Raw genomic sequence first — 25,683 nt, forward strand, 5'->3', positions numbered from 1 at the left:
TATTTTTGTATTTTTCCAGCTTATTTTTTTAAATTTTTGATCTAAGATTTCATAGCGTTTTTTTATTCTTAAAGAATGACCATTAGTACCTGCTGTTATCTGGTTTTCGTGAATATTGCCAGGATCACTACTAATATTGGTGGTAAAAAAAAATCTTCTACAAGAGAAAAAAGTAACAGGAATCCTGGACACATTTTTTGTTTTGACAACATCTGAAGGAAATTTGGGTTTCGGAAACAAATATTCTGCTTTTTCGGAGTAAAAACTTTCGGAAAAAGAGGAACATTGCCTCAAGGGTCATATTCTGTTATGTTTCTTTATAAACATTCTTCATTATTTCCTTCTTGATTATAAATGGCTTTCGAAGCCCCAACGGGATATTTTGAAAAATGTCCTTCAATTTGTCGCGTGCATACGAATGTAAAATTTTCTGTTTTCTGAAAGTGCGGTCCATGGAAAACTTGCGTTAGGGGAATTCGACTTTATGTTCTTTGCAGTGAACATATGTGCTTGGATTGAGGAGTTTAATATTAAAATGTTGTTTAAAACTGTTTATTTGTTTGGAAAGGTAAGCGAATTTGTTTCGAGCATTCACAATGCTCTGAGCAAACTGCTTGTCCGTTACAGTGTTATATTTTGGTGACACTTTGAAGCGTATAACCGTTGAAGTATAAAAAAGTATTCAATTCATTTTTCTAACTATTTGGTCCCATGAAATCCACAGAATCCTCGAAAAACTCATCTACGATATCTAGTGATCTACGCGTTCTTACTGTTCAGACCTCTATGGTAGTTACGGGATCGTTTGAAGACACTAAGTACCGACAAAGTAGCAAAAACTAGTAGTTAATGTTTGAAAGTCGGCAATCCTTCTCAATCTGAAACCTCCTGCACAAAGAACTTAGAATTAGTAAAATACCCAAGCATACGTATCAGGCTAAAATTAAGCCTAGGAGAAAAAAAAACTATAATTTCCTCCTCTTTATGCTAGTAATGGCATTAGATTCTAATCTTAACGCCCTTTGAGTAAGATTAAGCTTCTTAGAAGTTTTATTTGGTTTGCAGTTTCATTCGCAAAATAGTTGTACTTAATGTTTGTACGTATACTGCTACGTTATGCTTATCTATCTTATATGTACAGATATTGGTTCAACTAAGCATTTTACTAATACTAAGAAGTTCCTTCTTTTGGTTGCAATCCTGTTATAAGCATGAAATAGAAGAATGTATGTGAATACAATATAACAACACAAAAGAAATTCTCAGCTATTCGAATGAAAATGAAAATGAAAGCATTGGAGTGTGATTCTTATTCGGTATCCGAATGTAAGGTAACCTTCTAATCCAGAAAAAAGGACTAGAGAACTGATAAAATGCATGCTACTAAAGGATTTTTGTGAACTGTAAAAAATAAGTAGTAAGTTAGGGACAATGTAGGTTACGTTTCTTTTGGATCAAAATGTTGCATGATAGAAGTTTTCTTAAGCGTTATGAATGATGCCCGCGAGAACTGTTCCCCGCAACAATAGTAGCTGCAATTATTGTCAAATGCAGAATTTTTCTTTGCGTATGACCAAATTCTTTGTAGCTACCTCCTGAGGGTATGTTAAAGTTATCTACTAGTTTTAATTGAATCAGCGATTAGGCGTTTGTAAGGTGAAAAGCTGGAGCACCCGCATTTCTGGCATCGTGTTTGCTATCCAAACCATAAGTTTTCTTATAAGACGGGAATGTATACTAGACTTTCTAAAATTTAAAGAAAAATATTTTTGTTTTTTTTAAACTACGCTGGCACCCATGAACCTGTAGTTTCGCGGTTTTAAATTGACGGAAAAGACGGTCTCAATCTCTCAATCAAATGAAATTGAAGCTTTTGGTTCAGGACCAATTTTCTGAGAGAAATATCAGGGTGTCCGAAATTGTGGGAACTTTCGAGTTATGCAACGGATGTGTGTGAAGAATTTTTTAGATGACCCTAGTGAAATCTCTATATTTCTTATCATTAATGTCATTCTTCGTGTCATAGGCCTATGCGACTGCTGCGGTGTTTCTGGCCACTTAACGTGGTCGTCGTCCATAATTTTTTTTTGGCTTTCTGCTCTTGTTCTCTGTAGCGGCGATAGAAATATGGAATTCTTCCTAATTATTATTCGTCATCGCACAGATTCGAAACAAAAGTGCATGTTAACGGCTCATATTCTGTTTTCGTTTCAGTTCGAGGGCCTTCACTAAGTAGCCACTGATACTAGTTAGATATGTATGTAGCAGCGGTGAGCATTGCTTTCAGATACTAATAGGCTGCTTTTGTGCCTGCCTCGGAACTATCGATTTGCTCCTCCCATTCCCAACTACGTAGTGCTCATTCTCTTAGACTCATATTCACGACGGTGATTTTCTCCTATTTCATTTTATGCAGCGGCTTTCTGGAACGTTATTTCGGATATTTTCCTCACTATAGTTTTACTGACTAGTAGCAGCTTAGAGGCATCACTCCACGAATCTGACGTGATATCGATTTCCGTTGGTCAAAGACTACACGGGATCGTAGATTGCAGAAACTAGTGGGACCCCGATCATTTGTTCCTAATCGCCGTAAAAAAATGCTTCAGGCGTTCCGAAGCGCTATTTTCTGCAGCGAGTTCTATTGGACAGCGCCAGTCTTGTGCACGCGCCGCATCTTCCGGACTTTTTTTTAACCGCAATTAGGAAGAAATGGACGGAATCATCCTCTTCCCCATAATCTACGACCCCGTATAGGCATAACCCACCTGAAACCCGCACCACCCCAGATTCGTGGAATGAGGCCTCTAAACGAGTAGTGAAGCGGGTGACGGGAACGCTGCGATCTTTCATATTATGATTGAGCGGGTCTGCTCAGCGGCGGCACGAACTCATGTTTAGGCGTCCGCTTGGTTTCATCGTCATTTTGTGACTTTAGCTCTTGTCGAAACCTCTATTTTCCCTGCCTTGGTTTAGAAATAGAGGTGGATTATCTGGAACAGTCACTTAGTGGAACTAATGAATCTTTCGTGAAGAGTTAGGATTCTGAAAGTAAAAAGTCAAACATTTGCGGAGAATTTTTACCAGGTTTACCGGACTTATTTGATATATATGTATGTGGTAAATGAAAGAAAAGAATTTGTTCGTCGTCATGAGGACCAGATGACATTCTCTGGAAAAGCATTGAGCACACATAGAAATACGATTGCCACAAAATATGGGAGCGCCTGAGAGAAAAACAAAACCTTTTAAGCCCAAGTGTACTGGATTCGATTTTCTGTATTTGTTTTTTTTATTGAACGTGGTGTCGATATTCACATAGAGTGTGACAAATCTTAATATTAGTTCAAATAAGACTTGGATTTTAGGGAAAGCTCCGAGTTGCGACAACTGGACGCGAGCGCACCACAGGAGCATCACGTCAATTGGGAAGTGTTTGAAGCGCAGAAGTAAGTTTTTGTTTTCCATTTTTTGTTAGATGAGTGTACACTTCGTTTTGTTTCTATTACATTGCATGCTTTCCTTTCGAGCTGCGCTGTGATTCAATTATTCTAAGCAGGAACGATCGCGGCTAATATAGTTATAATGCATATGAGAAGCTTTTCGCAAGCTAATTTGTGGAGAATGCCATGCCGGCTAAGGCAACAAGATATCAGCAGTGCCTCACTTCTACTTATAGCGCTGCTTCGTCATTCGACAACTGTAAATATCTTTTTCTTTCTATAAATTACTGGTTCTCATGTCAAACTTCCATATTTCACATTTTAGTAATAAACGGCTATGATGCCGCTTATTTCTTGTACTTAGCGCAGCTCCCACTTCTACTTCTGCAAAGTTGCAGAGATGTTTTTTCTTTTTCTTTTCTCCGTTTTCGTGACGTTCATTTTGAGACGTGGTGCTTTTTCTGAGGCTACCCTAGATCTTTCATAGCGACAAACCATTTGAACACTGCGAGAGATTGCAACGTTTTGCACTACACTTTCCTTTTTGCCACGGAAATATCGCGTTTGCATGGGTGTTTTGAGCTACTGATGTATGTGCGTATTTAGATTTCTGAAAGTCTTTTTGTTCCTCTACTTTGTTGCTATGTTTGGATGAACGAAAAAAGTTATGTGTTGCTATGTTTAGTGGCGATTTCGATGATGTGGAAGTTTTGAAGAAATGTCAAGGAAAAGTCTTATTTTTTCATTTGAGTCAAGTCAGTAGTGGTGATTTGGTTTCCATAAATTTACAGAATTTCTGTTAGAACTTGCCTGTTCAGCTTCTACATGATTTAGTTATTTTGATCTTTTAATAGTCTTATCTCTCTCATTTTTAACAATTTTTTCCCATGCTCTAAGCTAGTGAAAATAATCAGTTGCTGTTGGCAGTCGACGTCCAATTTTCAAATTCCCGACAGCTGTGAAAATTGACTACTTTATTGCCTACTTTGAATCCCGTTCGACTTGCTCCCAAAACAACGACGCTGAGAGTTGAACAGCTCCGTTTCTCTCTTCTACCTGATATATATAGTTCCAGGAAGCAGATCCAAGAAGCTCTGAACGCTCAAACCTTTCACCAATTCAGCGCGTACGCTCAGCAGCAATTTCCTGGCCAACCAGAACAGGTTTGTACAAATTTATTCGATCAACTCAAAATACCAAATTATGGATTTCAAGCGAATCTTTTCTTTTGAAATAACACAACGTCGGCATCAAACATGTCGGATGAAGCGGACTATTTTCCCGTATATTCGTATCATTTACACGGCTGCATCCATCGGGCTTTATTTACCCAAGTTCTGTCAGCGAAAAAACAAAAGCCAGGCATGGCTCTGCGGCTGGAGCGGATTGCCATCGTCAACATAACGTTATCCACTCTTTCACTTCTTGCTCTACCGTACGGGAAATACTCGTGTCAAAAATGTACATGATTAATTTCTGAAAAAAAAAATTGCTTTTAGAAACTGAAATCGGCTAGGTAGTATTGGTACCTGCTGCGGTTTCTCATTGATTTCAGTCTTTGAGTCTAACGATTGAGGTGACATGCGCTTAGCTGATGTGACTAAGGCGGTATGTAGATTTCGAACGACCGTATCGTCAACGTTTCGATTTCTCGACACATCCACTTCACGTAACAAATGAACGTTCCGTAGCCATGCCAACGCGGAAACTCCTTTGCTGAAATCCTTGTTATTACGATCTGGAGAGTCTGGCGGGAAAGTCTCGGCTCAATTTCTTTTTGCTTTCAGTATCTTATAGCTCTGATTTTTAAGGATCAACTGTCCATTAATTTTTTAAGAATTAATTATTCCAGCAGGAGCAAAAAAAAACCCACCCAGTAATAGATGGACATTCCTGGATTGAGATCGTTTCAAGTTCTCTCTGTGTTGACGCCAAAGTGTACATCATTTCGTCGGTCACGGGACCGCATTTATTGACAGTTAGCTGGAATTTTTTGCCTTTTTTCTTGAGCACAGCTGGTCTTCAATTTGAAATTTCTCTGCAGAAACCAGGAACGAACCTCTTTCAGTTGACAACGCATAAGAGCAATATTCACTCCTCTTGTGGAAATATTGAAACAATTCTTGAGAGTTAAACGTTTAAGATTCCCATAGGTACAAAGAGTGAAGAGGTCCTCGTTAGCGAGTTGCATGGTGTTCCGAATTTCCAGCGAATGTAATCGGCCACAACAGCCAAGCGCAGAATAGTCGAGAATATTCTTACAATTATTTATTGAGATCATTTGCAAATTTTGGACCCGTGAAAGTATTTGGCGAAGAGAAAGCTCGGTTAGACCAAGTACATCCTGAAATAAAGTTGAGCATAGGTTGAAATAGAATTGATGGATTATCGATTGAAAATCTTCGGAACAAATAGGCTGGGGCGAGGCTTTGTTCGCGATTTTTCCACAAGTACAATAGCAAAGCCGTATAAGGGGTTGTATTGTATGTAATTGCGAAATATACAGTACAGATAGTTTTGAGAGTTATATTAAACCATACATTAGTGCTCCCGAAGTGGTTCCTTGTCTTTTTCTCCCTATTTAGCGTCCTATCCCTTTCCTCCTACCTTTTCTTCTCCCTTTTCTCTTTTTTTTTGCATTGGCGGATCTTAGATATTCTACATACGATCTGATACGAGCTATGAACGTCAGAGTCAGGGGTGAAGTCCTACCGAAGATCCTCGTAATCCTAGCTGAGCTTGTCCACATTTGCCTGTGCCTCTATTTACACAGATATAGGTTGATGCAAAAATGTGATTGAAGGTGAATGTATTCTTTGAAAAATGTTGCAGCAAAAAAATTCTCCCGACTCAGAAAGAACTGAAAATCTATTAATTGATCGAAAAGCTGCAATTTTTTGCGCTGAGATGCTCGCTAATGAAACATATGTGAATGTGAGGCGTGTACTGAGTTGATTTTTTTCTTTTTTTTTTCTTTGTTGTAAAAAATGTAATCACATATCTCACCTTTTATTTTAGATGAGAATGGCTGTTTCGTACGTACGTACTTTAGTTACAGCGCAGAAATATTCTGCCAAATAATATCCGTTGCAGCTGCACTTTTGTTTTGTTCCCGATGTGCTAGAGCGCCTGGTTGCATTTGCACGAGAACCAGACATAATGTGGATATGATCGTGGATAAGTTTGCGAAAGAATTGGAGCAGAGTACCAGCGTCAATGGATAGATAATTTTTGATTTTCTGCATAACTATTCCACTTCTTCCGCTTTCTGCAGGAAATACAGTAGGACATTTTTGTACGCGCCGCGTAATCGTTTTTTACTGTAGACAGAGGTGATTGGTCACTGTTACTACTCATAGATTTGTAATACAGTAGCGACATGTAAGCTCAAAGGATATGTGCGATCCCTTTCAGCTAAATCTATGCGATAGAGCAATTCGGTCAGAGGACAATGAGGTCTTTAAGAGAAATTTGATCCCGTACGTTAAAAGAGTGCGCTATATCGTATCCAACTCTCAATTACACCACGAGTCTCCAAAAAATGTACTATTGTCAGACTGGGTGTTTTTATTTTTGTATCTGTGAGAAAGTTTAGTCCATAATTCTTGGATCTGGTGCGGTTGAAATGGGACCCTTTTTATACCTCTGTTTTCTATGGAATAGTATAACTAGCAAAATTATTTCTTTGTTAAATATCACCCACCCTGTTGCTTGGAGGATCTGTCTACGCCTCTTGTGATACTTACGCACCAGCTTGTGGTTACCCCATGGAAGTTTTCTTCTTTGTTTTTCTTGGAATAGTTAAATAGTTAGTTGACCAATCGAAAAATTATGATTAAATATAAAGACGAAATAAAAGATAAGTAATTCAAAAAAAAAGAGGTGGGGTCCGTTGTAAGATTGAATGCTCTCAACTGTTATTTATAGGAGAAATTTAAACGAATCATAAAAAAAAAAACCAAAATTTGATTTGAACTAACGTTTAGTCGAAGAGACTCCAGCTTTGTTAAATTGCTTAGCTGATCATACTGTAGGTTACTGTTAAAACTGTAGCCCAAAGAAAGATGTCGTAGATTTTCCAATGAACCGATAGCAGTGATTATATCCTCATCCAGTATCGGAGCCGGTGATGCATGAAATTCTTCGAGATCCGGATGCTCTCTCAGAAATTTAGTCATCACTTCTGAGGGAAATGAATGTGCACCTCCGATCTCAATGTATCTGAAATAATGCAAATTAGGAAAACTTCACATAAGAATATGCATACGCACATATGCATCATGATGATGCTAAGACATTATTTATGTCTTCTTCTTCTTCTCAATTTGAAAACAAGTTTTTTCCTCCTTTTTTTAATTTGAGGGAATGTAATTGTCGTTGCAGGAATACATCATGCTATTATTTTTAATTTATAGTTTCCGTTTCACCTAAAACAAGTTTTATTTCAGTTACAAATATTCGATTTAAATATTTCAATTTATTTCGAAACCGGACATTTCGATCACTTATATTTCAGCCCAGAATTGTACTAGGCTCCCGAAAAAAAGGATCTTAAACTTATTCTCTGTAATTTGATAGGTGTTTACTGAAAGAGGTGAACAAATGTTGGGTTGACCACCGAGTTCACCTGAGAGCTGAGGGCAAATCGGCAAGTTTATCCAATTTGAACATAGCAGAACGCATATTAAGTTTTCGCAACCTCTTCATATCCTTAAAGTAGTTCTGCACCTAAAATATCAGTTTAATTCCATCAGCGACGCATCGATAAGAGGAAATTGTGAGGAAATTGACGTACCTTCTCTGCGTAGGGGATATTCACCCAACTTGTTTCCTCCAAGGAGAATTCTTCTAATTGTGGTGCAATCCGTTCCAATAAAGGACTCAAATCAGCGCTTAAAATGACGGCCCCAAGATCTACGACACATAGACGATTGCAGTTGCTGCATGTGATGCAGATTTATTTTGAAGCGGTATATGTGTTCGGATTGAATCCGAGTTTTTATTGCTTACTTGGCGATACAGTCGATGATTGGCTGAGAGATACGTAACCATTGTTGTCCAAAACTCAACTGTTGCACATAACGACCACATCGTTCAATAACTCCAACTACTGTTGGAAAAAAGCTGAGACTGTCCTGAATGAAAATATTATAGTTGGGGTATTTTTCGCTACGGGTTAGAGCTGACCAAGAAATAATAGCGTCTTCTGTGATCAAATTTGTATCATGAAGCGAGCGGATCTCAGACGGTTTCAACGAATGCAACCGTGTTTACATTTATGTTTACAAGTTCATTCTTGCTAATTTTTTTTTGTAAATTTACACCAAATGAATCCACCTATATCTTTGTGTAGTTGGAAATTTTATTCGGGGACCGCCAATTAAAATCGTAAATTGAAATCTACCGTATCTGCATGTACTATATGTGCATACTATACACGTCAGTACTATACGTGTACGCCTTAAGGCACGTGCAGATAATACTTATTGACCTCCCCCTCGTGTTGTAAAATTAGGAGTTCTAGGGTACTGGATGTTCAGTTCACCTGAAAACTCTACCTCAGGTAACAACTGGTTGGGATTGAGTGATATCCTTCATTTCTTTTGAAGCATAGGTAGTCAATATTCAGTTATTGCAAGTGCACAAGAGAAACCAACAAATTGCAACAACGGGAATGGGAGAGCGCGGTTGTCTGATTAAATAGGTGATTTATGAGATTTTTTGGGTGTGTTGAGGTATTTTCGGCTTTGGCTAGGTTATGTATTCATCTATACTCATGAGACAGTATTTGTCACTGAGTTTATCCTGAAAAAAGTCGCGATTCCTTAATTTTTAGATCTGAATCGTGACGTTCAGAATGTATGAATCAATTGGTATTAGGAACTATTAGATTGCCTCATAATTTTCTTTCCACAGTCATAAACTTTTTAATTCACAACAACCGGAGTCCAAGGTCAAAAGAATCAATAATCCATCACTTCGATTCGGCAAAGTCTATTGAATATTCTGCTGACTACAATCTTGATTGAGATATCTTCGTTGTTGAATAAAAAGAAGCTAAAATTATCAGAAAAGTAGGAGAGAAACTTATGAGATAACCTAATATTTTGGGTTTGATTAAGTAACCTATATATTTCTATGGTCGTGTTTAGTTTTATGCTGAGCGTCGACGTCGACGTCGACTTCCACTCGATTGCGTTTGTTCTGGGATCGGAATCTTGAGATTCTTTCTTCTGGATCCTGAGGGTGTAGTATGGGTAGATCCGTTGGAGCTACTAGTCTTTCCACAGCTATATTCATAGATGATTTCGTACTCTGGTATGTATCAAAGCTGAGTTGGAATTCAGTGATATCCTTGGAAAAAATTACTAAATCCAGTGATAATCCCCTCTCACTCGCCACCCTTAAAATATAAGGATTTAAAAGGAACCCGCCTGGATACGAGCGAGGTGCAATTGCAAAGGCGTATTCAAATGGGTGATTATAATTAACGTAAACCTCGTCATCGTTTAATGCAACCGGATGTGAGCTTGCATCTATAAACGTTAATAGATGGCTACCTTCCTCCGTTTAGTGTCATAAATTCGATCGCATCATAAATCTTCTACTGAGATTATCCTCCTATAAGCTTCCGAAGTATTCTAGTTGATGAAGCATTCGAAAGTAAAAAAGTAAGGTAAAAGGAAGGACACTGTAAAATCAACAGTGCCGACTGATACCCTCTAGTCAAATGCTTTTCTCTAAGAACTCCGATTTTACGAGTCTGTGTTGTTACAGTTCTTGTAGGATACGATATTTTTTGTTTTAGTAGTCGTTCATTGTTTACCTGTTGATAGTAATTGGTTGAAGTGTTGATGAGAAACTGAGAAATATCCAGTTTGACATTGTCGCAAAATGTAGACTGTTGCTGTAAAAAACTGATTTTTAAAGAGGATTCTTTGAAAAACGGACGAAATGGATTGAAAGTACTCACATGAAGGACGTAATAGAACATACGACAAACATGTTCCAAACGAACTCGCTCGATAAAATCAAGATTAAGGAATATTTGCGAGAGACAATCTCTATTAAGAGTGTCCATATAGGCGTATGTACAGTAATCTGAATGAAAGAAACAGTAGCTACGGCATATATTTGCCTGGCGATGAAGCTTGACGTGTTTATTGGGAACGCGCGACTGGCAAAGGTGCGACGACCACGTCAAGTTGGTAGACGTTAATGACGTGATTCGGGCGAACACGTAAGGGATGAATAAGTACAGACGTCTTTCCTTAGTGAAAAGGAATGTAGACGTGGGCCGTGGAAAACAGAATATTGCAGTTTCTCCGCACTTTGTTTTGTGTGCACGGTTTAGAAATGAAAATTCAAGTAGAATTCAAGTAGACGGTGATTTGTTGTGCAAATCCATTGTATACGCGATTCAAAATTAATTTTTTACTGCTTCGGTGAAGGTTGGGTTGATTATAGGAGTAATGGATCGCTTTTCTAGCAAATTTTGATGGCTAGTTTTTTTTTTCAGAAAAAAAAATCTGGGTTAGATCTACACAGCTATAAAATGATGAGAATAAAGCTCAACAATTAATTGCCTTAAGATGTCTTAAGAGATTATTTCATTCTTTCTGATTCCAAATCTTCTTTCTACTTAAATTTGAACAATTCTAGCTTTACACTAATGCTTGTAATGCCTAGCCCAATGTTAATTAGCACAGTTATGAAATAACACATTAAGGTCAAGTGCCTCTCGAACTGGGTACGGTCGCTTTGATATGACGACTAATTCATTATAGTCACTGTTATTAAAATTACAGATTTATTTGTAAATAAAGATAATTGAAGGTGTTTTTTGGTGATCTGCAGAACTATGGAGTTTCTCTTAAAGGATTCCTTAAAGCAAATTAGAAGAATAAAGTACATAAGTTTAGTCTTAAAATATCTCCAGTTAAAGCATTTTTGTGACATGAACTGAAAAAAAAATTTTCTACATTGTACAACTAACGCATTTTGTCATTGTTTAATAGAATTGCAAAAAGTTTCATCGGTTTTGTAAAAATGTTTGATCTTACAAAGTCCTGTTTTGTTAGTATTAGTCTTTTAAGCATAATTTTTGTGCCTTAGTTTCTATATAGCTGCAAATTTTCTCCAAGTATTTTTCTCTATTTTGGCCTCATTATTAGATTTATTACTGTATATGTGGTTTGTTTGTTTGTGTGTATTTTTGCTTCGACAGCAGCGCCTTTTTTTCTGTGGGAGTTGTAGTGCAAGTGATGCAGGATATTTATGTTTTTCACGTTTTCTTTTCCACAGACTAAGCTTAGAACCGTTGAGTTAAATAGTTCTGGAGAGCCCAACTGCGAAGCGTCGTGAGATAACAGAATTGTCTCTTTTTTTTCAAGGAAACACTTGTGAAGTTTGTTGAGAGAGCAAGTCTGTCTGCGTGGAGGATGATTTTCGCTCCACTAATGCTGGTTTAATTGAAGAGAATAGAGGAGAAGCTACATAAGTTCTCTTCTAAGGTATCCATAATTTTTATTCTTAGGAATCTGAGAAATTTGTTGTCTTTGAATTTTTTTAGTAGAGGACTCGAAATTATGTGGTTTTCCCCATCTTTAATGATGTCCTACAGAATTTCTGGCGATCCTTTCACGTGCGCGCGCCAAAATGGATCTCGTATCATAAACATCTTTGATATTACATGATGATGACTGAGATGCGCGCCATTTGCGGTCAGAATGATGAAGTGATAAATAATTTCAAAGAGTAAACTACATCACTAGAATTCGTTAAAGTTAGTAGAACACTGGAAAGTCTTTTATGGGTAGGATTTCGGTGGAATTCTGACTACAATTAACCATAATTAACTTGTAGAATTGTGGAATGAAGAGCAAAGGAAGGAGTAGGTCGGTTATGATGGTTCCCTGGATTTCGCAGATCTTAGCTATTCGCTGAGAATAAATCCTTCTATTATTAGACGCACAAATTACGTCTGATATGGATAAGATAAGAGATAAGACGATGGTTGGTCAGGTGTGCTGATGTGGTTGATGGGAGGGATACGTGTGCGTGTGCAGCGGCTCGGGATCAAATAAAGATAAGGCGGTGGAGGTGTGGCGAGAGCGAGCGAACGGTGGGCCGCAATTTGACGGCTCCACTGCTGTAAAGTGCGTCTTCACGAAGCCGATTTGAACCGTAGCAACAGCTGATCGCCAGCGAACTCCGGTCACAACATTTTGCCCGCGCCGGTCAGGTCCTATGACACCACGTGCTCTATCGCAAGGTACTTTGGCAGGTGTTCTCTTCCAGCGGTGGATGCAGATCAGCCGATATTTCGTTGAGCTTTGAAGTAAACGTTCTGGGGAACTGTTCCTAAATTTAGCGAAGTTCTCCTTGATATCAGTATAAGTTCTCAATTTTTGTCCGTATTAGGAAACTGAGACCACTTTAAGACACTTTAAGATTTTAGTGTTATTTGATCGTGGTTATGACAGTTTCGTCTGTGTTTGATCCTTTCACTATCCAAAGAGGTAGTTTTAAAAGCTCTTTGCTTCATTCTGAGCCTTCATTAATTTTTTGGAGTTCTTTTTTTGCACATTTCTTTTTGAATTTCCTTTATCCTTTATCAGGGCGTATTTCTGATTTTTTTAAATGTATTTGATAATTCTTTTCTGGTTCCTGGTTACAATTTCTGAGTCGAAATTGACTAAATCGGTTAATGCCTCTTGTCCCCTTGGATACCATCACTTGTTTTTGATTTCAAATCTCCAATTAATTGTTGGTCTTAATGATGAACCAACCCGATAGCTATGGTCCACTCAGCGGACGAATCTCCCAAAACAACGTTGTTTTGACGTGCTTTCTGAAGTGCTAATAGAACTCGAAGTATGTTTGGACGGCTGTATTTGTCTAGGGATTATGTTGTTTATATGCAAAAAACAAAAAGAAATTTTTATCTTCGTCATTTATTTGGAGAAAACTTCCTGTAATCTCACATAGGCGGCTCTAAGACTAGGCTTATGGAGACAATGTACGGGGAAAAAATTATGTTCGTTCTGTAGTCAGAAATGTTTTTAGTCAAATGACCACATAAAAAGACAAAACAAAAAACAGCTAAGTCTAAAAAGAAAATCTCATTTTCCCTCTAAATATTTCAAAGATATTCCCGCCGAGACAAGGCGGCCTTGTACACGGGAAATCATGCTGTACATATGTCAAACAGTTTTGTTTCGAGTTGGAGAACATTTGCAATTCATTAATTTTTGACGTTTCAGCAATCTGCTTTGATTCGACAGCTTCAAGAACAACACTACCAGCAATACATGTCGCAGGTTGGTGCACCCCTTTTTGTTTTGATTTCACTTTGGTTGGTCCCGATTCTCACCTTTTACTGGCTTTTGCTAGGGACCTACCAACCCTCTTCTTTCATAACTTCAATTTCTGAAAGATTTAAGATCTCCCCACATATCGTATCTAAGGTGTATGCCCAACAAGCCGAGGCGGCCGTACCTGAAAGTGAACGACGTGGTCCACAATCTGCGGCTGAACTAGCAGAGGATCAACGTGCTCAAGATGACGATAGCGACGTGAGCGACGAAGAGCCAGGAGACGACCTTCCCTGTGAGTCTTTATAAGAACTTTTTTATTGCAAATCTTCACAGCGCGTTTGCGTAAAGATTGAAGAATTCTGGAAAGATACTCTCAGGAACCTCGAGTGTTTGTTCTATTCAATCAATCCATTCATTGGTAAATAAAGACACTGCTACAAGCAAGGAGCGTCCTCGTATTTATTAGTTTTTGGATGGAGTGTCCGTAAATGAAAGATTCAAAACAGTAAAAAAAATATGTATTCTTGACTTATCATCAGCAGTTCTTGAGGAGAATATGACCACCTGATAGATGAAAGTTGTGGTGATTTTTACCTAACGTTTAGTCCTAGCGGATTTTCATGCTTTAGACATAAGAAATTCTGACATCTGGGCGAAGTTTCCCTCGCTCAGTTTAAGGTGACATTCGATCTGTCCTATAAAAACGCATGTGATTTACGCTTTCTAGCGCGTCCCAGTATTTTTAGGCTTCCGAAATCTAAGGAGCTGAAGCGGGCTAGAACGAGAATATTGTTCATTTTTAATGCTGTTCTCTTGCGCACCAACGAAATGACAGTAGGATTTGTTTTGATTCGTTTAGTTTCCCTTGGACAAACTAAATGCAAAACAACATGAATGTGTTTATTATTTCAAAAATAATAATGATAATTACTTAATATACTAATAAATAGTAATATTAGGTTATGGTGAAAATAATAAAAATGTAAATGTAAAATTAAATAAAAATTTACTCGAAGTTTATGGATGTTTTGATTTAAATATTGAGTTGAGCTGTCCTTTACCGCAAATAGGAGAGGATTCTATGTCTTGAGTGTCGAGCAAACAGTAAGGCACTGCTACAAGTTAAATTCTGGATTTATTTGTCACCTGGGGTAATGCTGCCACTGACTTCCCTATCCATAAGTTCTCACGTAGCTAACCGTAGCAGGTTAATTTTTATTTCTCACGGGTTTTTATTTTTGCTTGGGATTCTTGGCTTTAAGTTGTAGAGGTAGTACGGATTAAATTTAGACAACTCTTTTGTGGTAGTTGTCACAGAAAAAAATCGTGACTCATGGACTTTACCATCACATTGGACCCATCCGAGCAGTTTTTTTTTTGCGTTCCATTTATCCTCTGAGTTTGATTAATCTAACAATATTTCTTTTCCTCAAATCTGCTGATTACTGCTTACTTTTTACAACAATTCAAATTCCAGAAGTATTTCATCCTAAATCCAAATTCTAACCTACTCGAGTTTTTTCTTCAATGGATTATAGAAAAATATTTAGTGATTTTTCTAAATTTTCCATCAAGATTTTTCGTAACCTATTATCTGACTTTTAAGAGTATTTTGTTTTTACATTTCCTGCACATGAGGTGGTTATATACATATAGTGCTGATGTAAAGCGAAACTTAAATGAGTTGCTATAGAATGAGAGGTTATTATTGCATGGCGAAGCAATAAACGCAGAACGAGTGAGTGATGGTGTTCTCAAACAGCGTTTTTATTAAAGGAACGAAAGGCAGTCTTGTGATATTTTCGAATACCATTGTTTTAAAACAATTTTTCCCTATTTTATTGGCTTCCATTTTCAATTGTTATTTGGATGATGGGGAGAAAAAACGACGAAACGGCAAGTGCAAGTGTCCTCAAAAACTGCTTGAATTGCTTTCGATTACTCGAGTCAAGTGCAAACAATGCAATAATTTGTGATATTGCATAAAATCTATGTTGTAATAGTTAGTTCTGCAGTTGCACTGAACAGCTGATGGTGTGTACCGATTTCTTTCTTCTATTCGAGTTGAGGTCTATGATCCTTACTGATATTTTTAGCAAGGATTCAGCGGGAGAGATTAATGCTAAAGATTGACTAGTATTTATTTATTTGAAAACACTCACAGGGTGCAATAGAAAAAGAACAAGAAAGAACAAACCGCAGTGGAATTTCGCTTGAACGTTACGGGAGAAAAGTTTGGCTTTTTCTGCACATTCATGTGATGAGTGTTGCGGATCATTCTCCTGCTATGAAATATCTCAAACTTAAAGGCAGCGTATCATGAAATGGACGTCATACAGAATTCCCAGGGAAAACGTAATGTTCGGATTGTAAGGTATGGAAACCAGCGTTACTCCGCTCAATTTATCTAGTCGTCCTGAAAATACCGTTCTTTCCTATGAAATCAGCTGCAACGCGCCACCCTTGTGCGTGCGGTGCGTCCACTAGCGAGCGGTAGAAAATCAATGGGGTCTCCTCAGCAGCCTTTTCAGGTAAGTCCTACGAATAGGCAGCTGAGGAGACCGCCCGTGTACAAACGGATAAAGGATAACATTTTTGGCGTTAATCAATCCGCTTCGGATGCGTCCCACGTTCACTTCAATTCAGAATCGCTTGAGGTTCATGAACGTGTAACTGGCCTATACAATAATTTGCGGTGGCTAGCCGATGTGTCTAGTCAGTGCTTTTATCCTCCCAGAGAAGTCTGGCACCAATTTATCGAGCTCGGAGGGATGAAATGCTTGGTTTGCACCACAGCGGATTCGAATCTCCGATCGATCGTGCAGGAAGCGGAACCTCTAACCCGTACACTACACCCGCCCTTTACAAAAGAACCCGTTCAGAATTCAGTGTACTTCGTAGGAAATAAAGCGGTTCCCAGATCATTTTTCATAACGACTGTGGCGGATTGAGCGAGGCTACGATGCTTGTTTTTGGATTCCGCACCACGTCAGAAGAAGAGTATTGAAAGTTGTAGATAACGTACCAGCTGGACTCTATCGAATGACAACGGTCCTGGCCTCCGTTCCAGCTTTTTGTTATCAAAATTTACTATAGCTAAAACTAGAATAACGGTAGTCACTATATGAACTTATCGATTCCCATTGGCTGCGAAGGTTTGAACTGCAAAACAGGAAAAAGTGGCCGAAAGAAGTTTACTTTGAAAATATCACTCGAAATATATCATAATTTTTTTTCTGCTTGCAAAATTTCTTGGAAGGTTGCCGTTCAACGAAATGAGAAAGAATTAGAAAATAGTGGGAATTCAGCTCAGTACTTACACGGCAAAAAGATTCCAAATATCAGCTGTCGTTATTGCTGAGTTTAGAGTGGAGTTCTTCAGAAATTTCTTAGATGATTCAAAGAGCTTTCCTAACTGACGTGAGATTTTGTAGCTTAGTTTCAAGCTCTGAGAATATCCTCATGCTTTTTCCAGATTTAATTGCATGCTTCATTGAGCCATTATTCAAACTGCGAATGCTACGTAGCCAATAAAGTAGGAATTCACGTTCCCAAACCTTTCCTACATAGCTACATTGATTGATAGTTAGGAATATTCAGAGAAGGAGTGATTACGAGATTTATCCTGTCTATGCACAGTTTTGATGCTTCCTGCGAACAAATCCAATCATTAACGTACAGTTTTTAGATTTTTTTAAACGAAATATTATCGTTGATGCAATAATTCGAGAAGATCGTTTTAGGAAGAAAAAGTTTAGTTCAAAGGAAAAATTCACTTCTTCACGTGAATTATATGTTTCTTAGAAATGGAAAATTATTGCGGTGTAGGTAGGGGAAAAATAAAAATTGAAATACAGTTGGATTATAAATGACCCAGTGCTACACTGTTTTTATTCCTACCTAGTTGTACTATGTTTTTGCAAGTGCTTACTGTGTTCGAGATCAAAATAATTTGCACTTTTGACGATGTGCACCTCATTCACTCATTCTTCGCGTACGTTGTAAAGTTTTTGTCGCACGCACGTCTTTAATTCGCGCTTTCTACAACATACACTTCTTCTTGTACTGTTGAATTCAGAATCTAATTTGTTATTTTGTTTGAAGTATCGTCTATTCACGCACAAATGGGACTCTTCTGCCACTGTGGGTTTGTTGAATCATATCCGGGGGTGGGAGGTTCTGATGCATATTCGTACCAGAATTTCAAAATCCTTCCCCGTTTGATTCTGCTTGTTTCCTTCTCGTTTTCGTAAAGTTGTCGTGAAAATGTGTTCAGGAAAAAATAGAAACCGCATGCATGTTCACATGCTAATGTCACACTTTTTTATTTGAGCCTTTTCCCCCATGTACCGTGGCTTTATGTACGATTTTGTGATGGCTGCATTGACGTGCCAGAGAATACCCCAGATAGCAATGACGATATTTTTTAAATGGTTTGAATACGAAAGTAAAGAAATACCTGCGTTGTGCGTTTAAAACTCTTTCCAGCTTGCTATGTTTTGGCTCATGTTGCTGTTGTTAATGCTTATTTTTCTGTTGTGTTTATAGGTAATTTTCGGTTTTACAGCGAATCCTGAAATTGCTCCTGCTTCGCTGTGGAATCGCAAAGATATCGTAGAGTTTAAGAATACCATCAAAAAGGAAGGTAGTGAGGGGATTATCAAGGTTGGACACGGAGAGACGGTTACGGTAAGTTTTATGCAAGTTTGGTGAAGCGGTTCTCCTTCTTTTTTTTATTCATGAAGCCATACATTTGTTCTTACTTATTTTTCTGAGGAACTATTCTGAGGAGGCGCTTTTCTTTAATTAATGGGGTAATGGGGTTCAGGTACGCGTTCCCACTCACGAAGAGGGTACATGTCTTTTCTGGGAGTTCGCCACCGACTATTACGACATCGGCTTTGGTGTGTACTTCGAGTGGACAATTGCTGATAGTAACCAGGTTTGTGACTAAATCAAAGAAATGGCACATTTTCGTTCCTTTTCGCTTGTTTTGTTGTTCTTTGTCGGTTGTTTATATACACAGTAGTAGATTTCGCAGGTCTCGATTCATGTTAGCGAGTCCGATGAAGAGGATGAGTACGACGAGACAAACGGTGAAGGAGGCGAGGGGGAAACACCTGCTATTCCAGGTACGAACACACATTATCGCTTTTTCCGCTCCGGGGTGACTTCTAGTCCGCTTTGAACTAGATGTCTACCCAGAGCAGTTGTGATTTGTTATTTATTATTGTCAATCCATCTGCTTCTAAGGAAACCCAGCAGTTGGAGATGTTGAGAGTGGCGGCGGACCACACAGACGTATTCGTGATCCAAACAAGCCAAGGCAAGATGAGATCATCCCTGTATACAGGAGAGATTGTCATGAGGAGGTAGGAATAAATGTTCTTCAGTTCAGTATTAAATTTTCTTTGGAGGTTGATGAGAATGCTGGAAGTTAGTTCTTAGCTTGGAACACTTTTATTATCCTTCTAAGAAAGTAATAGACTAATTAAATAATTACCCAAAGAATGTTAATTCAAGTTTCTAGATTTGCTTTAGCGTTCTTCGTCGCAGTGATCGCCAAAATCTCATATTTTTCTTTGCCTACCGAGTTTTGAAGACGATTTTAAGAGCTTTATTTGTCACAAGACAGACAGTCTGTTTTAAGACTGTTTTATTTGTCCTAGTTCTCTTTCTTTTCTTCTTCATTTACTAATTTTGTGTCGTAAGCAGGAAGCTGATATGTTATATGCAGTAACTTTAAATTCAATAGATAGACTAGTTATTAGTTTTTCCTAGTGGAATGTAGAAAATGAGGTAGAAAAAGGCGATAGAGGAACTAAGGACGTTTTGACGATTTTTTTTGCATAATTTTATCTTAAAGGAATCTTCACCTACTAGACCCCAATGTAACCATTGTACATACCTTCTAATCTAGGAAAATCTTACCTTCTAGTCTGATTTTCAGGATTTTTTTTCAGAATTTTAAATAAGAAGCAAGTGTCAAGAAAATGAAATCTGACCACTCCTCTATTATAGGTGTACGCTGGAAGCCATAGCTATCCTGGAAGAGGCGTTTATCTTCTGAAATTCGACAATTCATACTCACTTTGGCGATCAAAGACACTGTACTACCGTGTTTACTACAGCAAATGAGGCGCCAGCAAATTCAGAATCGGAACTATTGCTAACTTCTCTTCTTTGTCAAATCTTTTTGGTGACAGATTCTTTTTAGTGACTGTCATCTATTGTGACATTATTCATTCATTCGTTCTGGTGATATGTGCAGTAGTACCAAGTGTACTTTGTTTTTGATTGAAGAAAACTCCCTAATTTATTGTGGACTCCCATGGATCATATAGTTATTTAACACAGGTTTATGTATCGTTTCTCTTTTTCTCTGAATATCGTATCGTTTCAACGATGTCCTGTTCTCTTTATTCTTTGAATCAAAAATTATGAGTATTTATTTTCTTCTGTTTGTTAAAGTATCACTCGATAATTGTTCTCAGTGATTTCTATTATGGATTTGTATGCAAGTAAAATATTATTTCCTTTCCTGTTTCATAGAAAATTTGTGGATTTATGGTGAAGAAAAGTCAAAAAGAACCCTTGGCTGTAGATCCATGTGATCTCATGCAGTGGACACGTTTTCGAGAATAGCGTAACCTTCACTTTATTTCATTCTCTCTTTTTTTTTTTGAAAAATGCTGTTACTTAGACGGAACTGCTATCAGCGTTTATGAAATATCCGTGAAATTCGATCTCGAGTGTAGATATACATCTAAATCTCTAAGCTCTAAATAACCTCCTGATTACGGATGTAATAAACATTTTGTCCAATTTCGAGAAATAAGCGGAAATCCTATGAACACCCCTTCCTTCCATGGAGATGTATCCGCGGGATATGCCAATGGAAGGATTGCGGAGGTGTGAAAGTAATTAACGGGGCTTGAGGAAACTTTGCCCGTTTTCAGGCCACACATTTGTCAAAAGTAAATTCTCGAAGTATATTTGAAATCAGCAGCTCATTTACTTTCGAATGGTACTTGCAAAATCTAATTTTGGCCATTTCCAAGAATTCCGACGGTTTGCGACGGATTAATCCGTCGGCGACGGATTTTGGGACACAAGTTAGTAGCGGTGTTGTACCTATGTCTCCCACTACTCGCATGTTTTCAGGACATCCTGGCCCTACATAGTATTTTTCGGGAAAAACCATATTTTAAATTTTACTTCATTTTTGTGCGTTTGGAATGGGACTTAAAGATTTAAACTACATTAGTAGAACTAAGCTGGAACTGAACAGTTTAAATTTAATTTCATTGCGTACCTGTACAAGGGAGCATGGAATCCTCTTTCTATTTGATAGATTTCGAAGTTCTCCGCATACAAAGGAGGAGTTCTTGATCTTAGCCTGAAATGGGTTAATATAAAGTCATTGATATCGCTTTCCACAAAGCACGGCAATGTGCTAGGATCAACGAAAAATATAAATAATATGAGATAAAATATTATCTGATAGCGTGTGTATGAAATACGCAGTACATCCTTGTGTGTTTTTTGTTTTGTTTTGGCGGTGTTTTGTTTTTTTATTCTTCAATTGCACTGATCTACTCGAGCGTAAATTATAAGTTACAATGAAGGCGAGCACCACATCATCACACCTAAGGAATCTAAACGCCCGCCTAAAGCCGGTGCTCAGACTTTTTGCGTGGTGCTCGCCTTCACTGATCAATAAAAATCAAAACTAATGTCAATTTCCGTTCAGGTAAATTTGTAATAAATTTTTAATGTAATTTAATTTGTAATTAATTTTTTATGTAATTTGTAATTTAAAAGGTAATAAATTTTTCTAACAACTCAATTTTTTTATTTTAAAGATTTAAGCATCGATGAAAGATTTCATAGCCTTCTTCCTAAATACGTGAGTTCCACCGTGCTGACCTTCAAATCCTTGAACACGGGTACACTCACCGGGCAACGTTATTGTGACACTGTACTCCTTCCCCATTTGCTTCTTTTTTCAGCGATACATTCGACACGGACTTCGTTTTTATGGATGACAATGCGCGACCCCATCGAACAGAGCGTCAACAGAAATGCGTTCCTTCTTACCTCTGCCACAATGTGGCGGTCATCTGCTGCCGTAGTTGACCGTGGTCGACCACTTCCTCTACTTCGGACAGCAGTGCCTCGGGTTCGGAACGCTCCCGAATGCATGTGAATCAATGCTAAACCATAGTGCACCGTTACTGCTCGCTGATTGACATACACTGTCTTTTTCCTTTCCTTCAACTGCCTCGTGTAATGGGGACACCCTCATTTGGCGCAAACCTCACCTCGTGCGATGTCCAGCTTTCTGTGCACGACTGGGGCAAACCTCTGGCAACATCCTCCCGCTCTTTCATTCATTTTCACCGGGTTGTCAATGTGTTGTGTTATGTACTTTACCCACCTCGTCCTTATGTTTTGCCCCCAGTTAAGTTAGTTATTTAAGTTTATACCAGTTTGAACGGATGATTTTGTTATGCTGCCTTCAAGTCTCTCAGAAGTGGTTGTTGTATTTTAAAATCATTATAAAGAATGACAATAGGATAAGGAAAAGAAATAGGAATTTGTTTTTATCTACAATTTACAACAAGGTTAGGAGAGAGGAGTGTAGGCGAGTTTAACCATTGAATCTCAGTCGTTTAGGACATTTTGCATGGAATAAGTTCTTAATTTCAATAGGTTCTAAGCATCAACCGAAACCCCATGCATTCTTTTAATATTACAGGGTTCGAGTAGCAAAAAAATTGTTTTCTTAAATCGAACTGTTGACTAAAATTTGAAAATATGTCCTATAAGAGGTTCTCTTCAAGATAAATGGATTTTCTATTTACTGCAAGACGCTGTCACTTAGGAATACGAGCGTCGTTGAGGTGGCTTCCTTTTCGGAAGTCATCCGAGAATCGAGTTTGAACGAAGCAAATGGTCGAATCGCGACAACTACTATGTAACGTGGTGTTGACGAAGCAATTACCACTCGCTTCACTTCTATCCGATTTAGCGTTGAGCTGTTTCGCTTCTCGAATTTTGTATAGCTTTGTTCTCGTGGACAATTTACGTCTCTCTCTTCTATTTCTATCCTCTATCTTATCTTCTTCAATTTCGCACAAAATATCACTATGACCATATTTTCTGAAGAACCATTTATATTTCACTTTTTTTCCTAATACAATCGTTACACTTTGTATAATAAATTTTATTTTACAGAAGAAATTTGAAATTTGTTATGGAAATAGAACCACAAAAGTTTTTTTTTCTTGATTTGCTTGAAATAATCGCTAGGGCGGGTGTGACGCAGTCGGTTAGAGGTCCGTTGTAGCCACACGGTCGAGGGTTCGAAACCGCCCTAGCGCAAACCAAGCCTTTCATCCCACCGGGGTCGATAAATTGGCACCAGACGTGTCTGGGAGGATAAAAACACTGACTTAACACATCGGCTGGCCCCCGCAAGTCATTGTTGAGGCCAACACGCGTTCCAAAAACCTCAACGATTACGAATTCAGTAAAACGCGTTGGCGCATCCTGAGTGGATTGATACGCCAGTGACTTTATCCTCTTATCCCTTAATCGTTCGCATTGATGAAAACGTTAAGGTAAGGAATTTTAACCTATACCTTCCTAACCTTCATTTCGATCAGAACGGTATATACATGGAGGAGCTTTTCAAGGTTTCTCGCAGGAACTTGAGTGGTTCCCATGCCGTTTTTTAGGATCATTAGGGTAAGATGAGTGGAACCACCCCTAATTCTGCAATCTACCACTCACTCCATCTCTAGCTTTTGCCATGGATTCCCTCACCACATCAGATTCGTTGTATGCTGCCTTTAAGTGAAAACTTTGCGTGAAAAATGAAATGTTTTGGGAATCCGTGCTATGCTATTCGATATTGAATTATTTGCTCTAGAAAACTGTTAGTTTAGTTCTTTTTTGCTAATATACTTTATGTTCTTTTAAGGTCCTTAAATGTTTTTAGATTATGGAGTGTCAAGTCGACAAAAAAAGCATTTTCGACATTTTCTGTTTTTTTCTGCGTCCGATCGAGGTTCCAAAGCCACAGATGCTGCTCGAGAGATTCGTGAAATGCGTGGCGTGGAAGCGATTCCTCTCAGAACGGCTCAAAATTGGTTTAACCGATTCAAAGACGGCAATTTCGACCTCAAAAACATGCGCCGCAGCGGCTTCTGCGTTCAGTTCGATGAGGAGGGGCTGAATCGGCTTATTCATCAAGATCCACGCCGAATGACAACCGAATTGACAGTGGTAATGGAGCACTCTCACATCACTTTCACTCAGTGAGAAAGGTTCAAAAGTTGGGCGCATGGGTTCCGCATACTTTGAACGTCAGAACTCGTCGACGTCGACGCAATAAATCCGATTTAGATTTTAGAAACCGAACAATGATGTGTGAATATAGATGGAGGATATGAATAGATGTTTACTTCTTTGCACCAAAATTTTCCCCGAAGCTTGACCTAGACAAATAAAGTTCGTTTTCACATACGTAGCTATTTCTATCTCTTCTAATATGTGATGAAATAATCCAAAAAAATTCAAATAATCCAAGTGTACGATGAATTGTGCTGTTCGGATTCGTCGGTTTTCCCGAGATTTCTTATCACATACTTTATTAAGAAAATACAAATGGAGTATCTTTAGAAAATCCATCTAAAAATAGTAAAATACGTGCAGCAAAATAATAAAGAATAAATAAATAAATAAATTGGACCGAAAGAAGACTTTTCCCCAGTGAGCATCCGTTACAATACACGCGTTTGACCTACACGGTTCAGATGCCGAGGGGAATTCGATCGGACGCCCACTCCATTCAATCCCGATCGATCCCGATCCACAACAGCCTCTCATTTTCTGCTAATGTTACAATGGTCATTCTCAGTTTTTATCCGCATCCTCCTCTCCTCTTTTCTTCTTTTCCTTACATTTCACATTTTAAGGCTCAGCACTATTACGTGGCTGTCCTCCTCTCCATCAGGTACATATATATCTAGGAGCATGCTTGTTTACAGTTTTGTTGTGATCTACACCTCTCTAACAATCCTTTTTTTCGTTTTTCACCTTGAAAATTATAATAATCAATTTATTTGCTTAGATTAAAACCCCATAAACACCACTAACTCCTTCAGACAGTTTCAGTCAATTGTATTGATTGAAGGAATGATCTCAGGATAAAAATCATTAGTTAATCCCTCGAAAATGATGAAATAATCAATGAATGACTATAACAATAAGAAAATCAGCATACATGTATCGATTTTGAATTGTCTGAGCAACTTTACAACATTATTGTCGTTTTAAAGCAGTTGTACTCAGTCAGAACGTACAGTATGTTAACGTATGGACGAATTGTCACGAACATATCACGTGAATATTTCGTGCAACTGCTATGCTGTAAACTCGTCCCTTTTTTTTCTGCTGATTTGACGCACATATTAAAATTTTCTCGTCAAACATATTTGAGCCATAATGGAAGGTTTTTTTTTTCGGCATCAACTTGTGACCGTACGGTGCCTATGAAAACTCGTCCAAATTCGAAATAAAATAGGTTTTTGTGTAATTTTATCACAGGTGCTCGAATCCAAATTCAGTTTTGGTTTAAATTCTGTTGCTTATTATTCAATATTTTTTTGTTCCATCTTCTGGACACTAATGAGAACGACTGTTTTTGTTATTGTTTTTAGTTGTTTTTTGCTTTGTTTGCGTTGTTTATCCATCCATTTTGCAATGATTGGAGCAGCAGCAGAAAGCGCGGATTTGGCTGATCCAGTCAGCATTTAAGATTTTTAATTTATTTTTTTGAATTTAGAACAAAAATTCACTTCAATGAGCTTGACTCTCGTTCTTTTTCGAAGCTAGCGCTCGCCAGTAGCTTT

General features: G+C 38.1%; 1 protein-coding gene across 2 annotated transcripts in view; it reads left to right on the forward strand.

The window, feature by feature from the left end:
• Nucleotides 1-19,900, forward strand: part of RB195_013477 (uncharacterized protein) — a gene marked incomplete at both ends in the record, with an annotated part of 40,067 nt that extends 20,167 nt beyond the window's left edge. For both annotated transcript variants that reach the window (XM_064203306.1, XM_064203307.1), the window contains 9 exons: nt 3,369-3,449; nt 4,519-4,606; nt 13,709-13,765; nt 13,913-14,054; nt 18,330-18,451; nt 18,591-18,704; nt 18,804-18,894; nt 19,016-19,134; nt 19,784-19,900. In XM_064203306.1, coding sequence (XP_064059187.1) covers nt 3,369-3,449; nt 4,519-4,606; nt 13,709-13,765; nt 13,913-14,054; nt 18,330-18,451; nt 18,591-18,704; nt 18,804-18,894; nt 19,016-19,134; nt 19,784-19,900 — 931 coding nt within the window. The remainder of the gene's footprint in view (nt 1-3,368; nt 3,450-4,518; nt 4,607-13,708; nt 13,766-13,912; nt 14,055-18,329; nt 18,452-18,590; nt 18,705-18,803; nt 18,895-19,015; nt 19,135-19,783) is intronic.
• Between the last annotated feature and the right edge of the window lie 5,783 nt (nt 19,901-25,683).

Source organism: Necator americanus, chromosome V (assembly GCF_031761385.1).
Source record: "Necator americanus strain Aroian chromosome V, whole genome shotgun sequence".
NCBI lineage: Eukaryota > Metazoa > Nematoda > Chromadorea > Rhabditida > Ancylostomatidae > Necator > Necator americanus.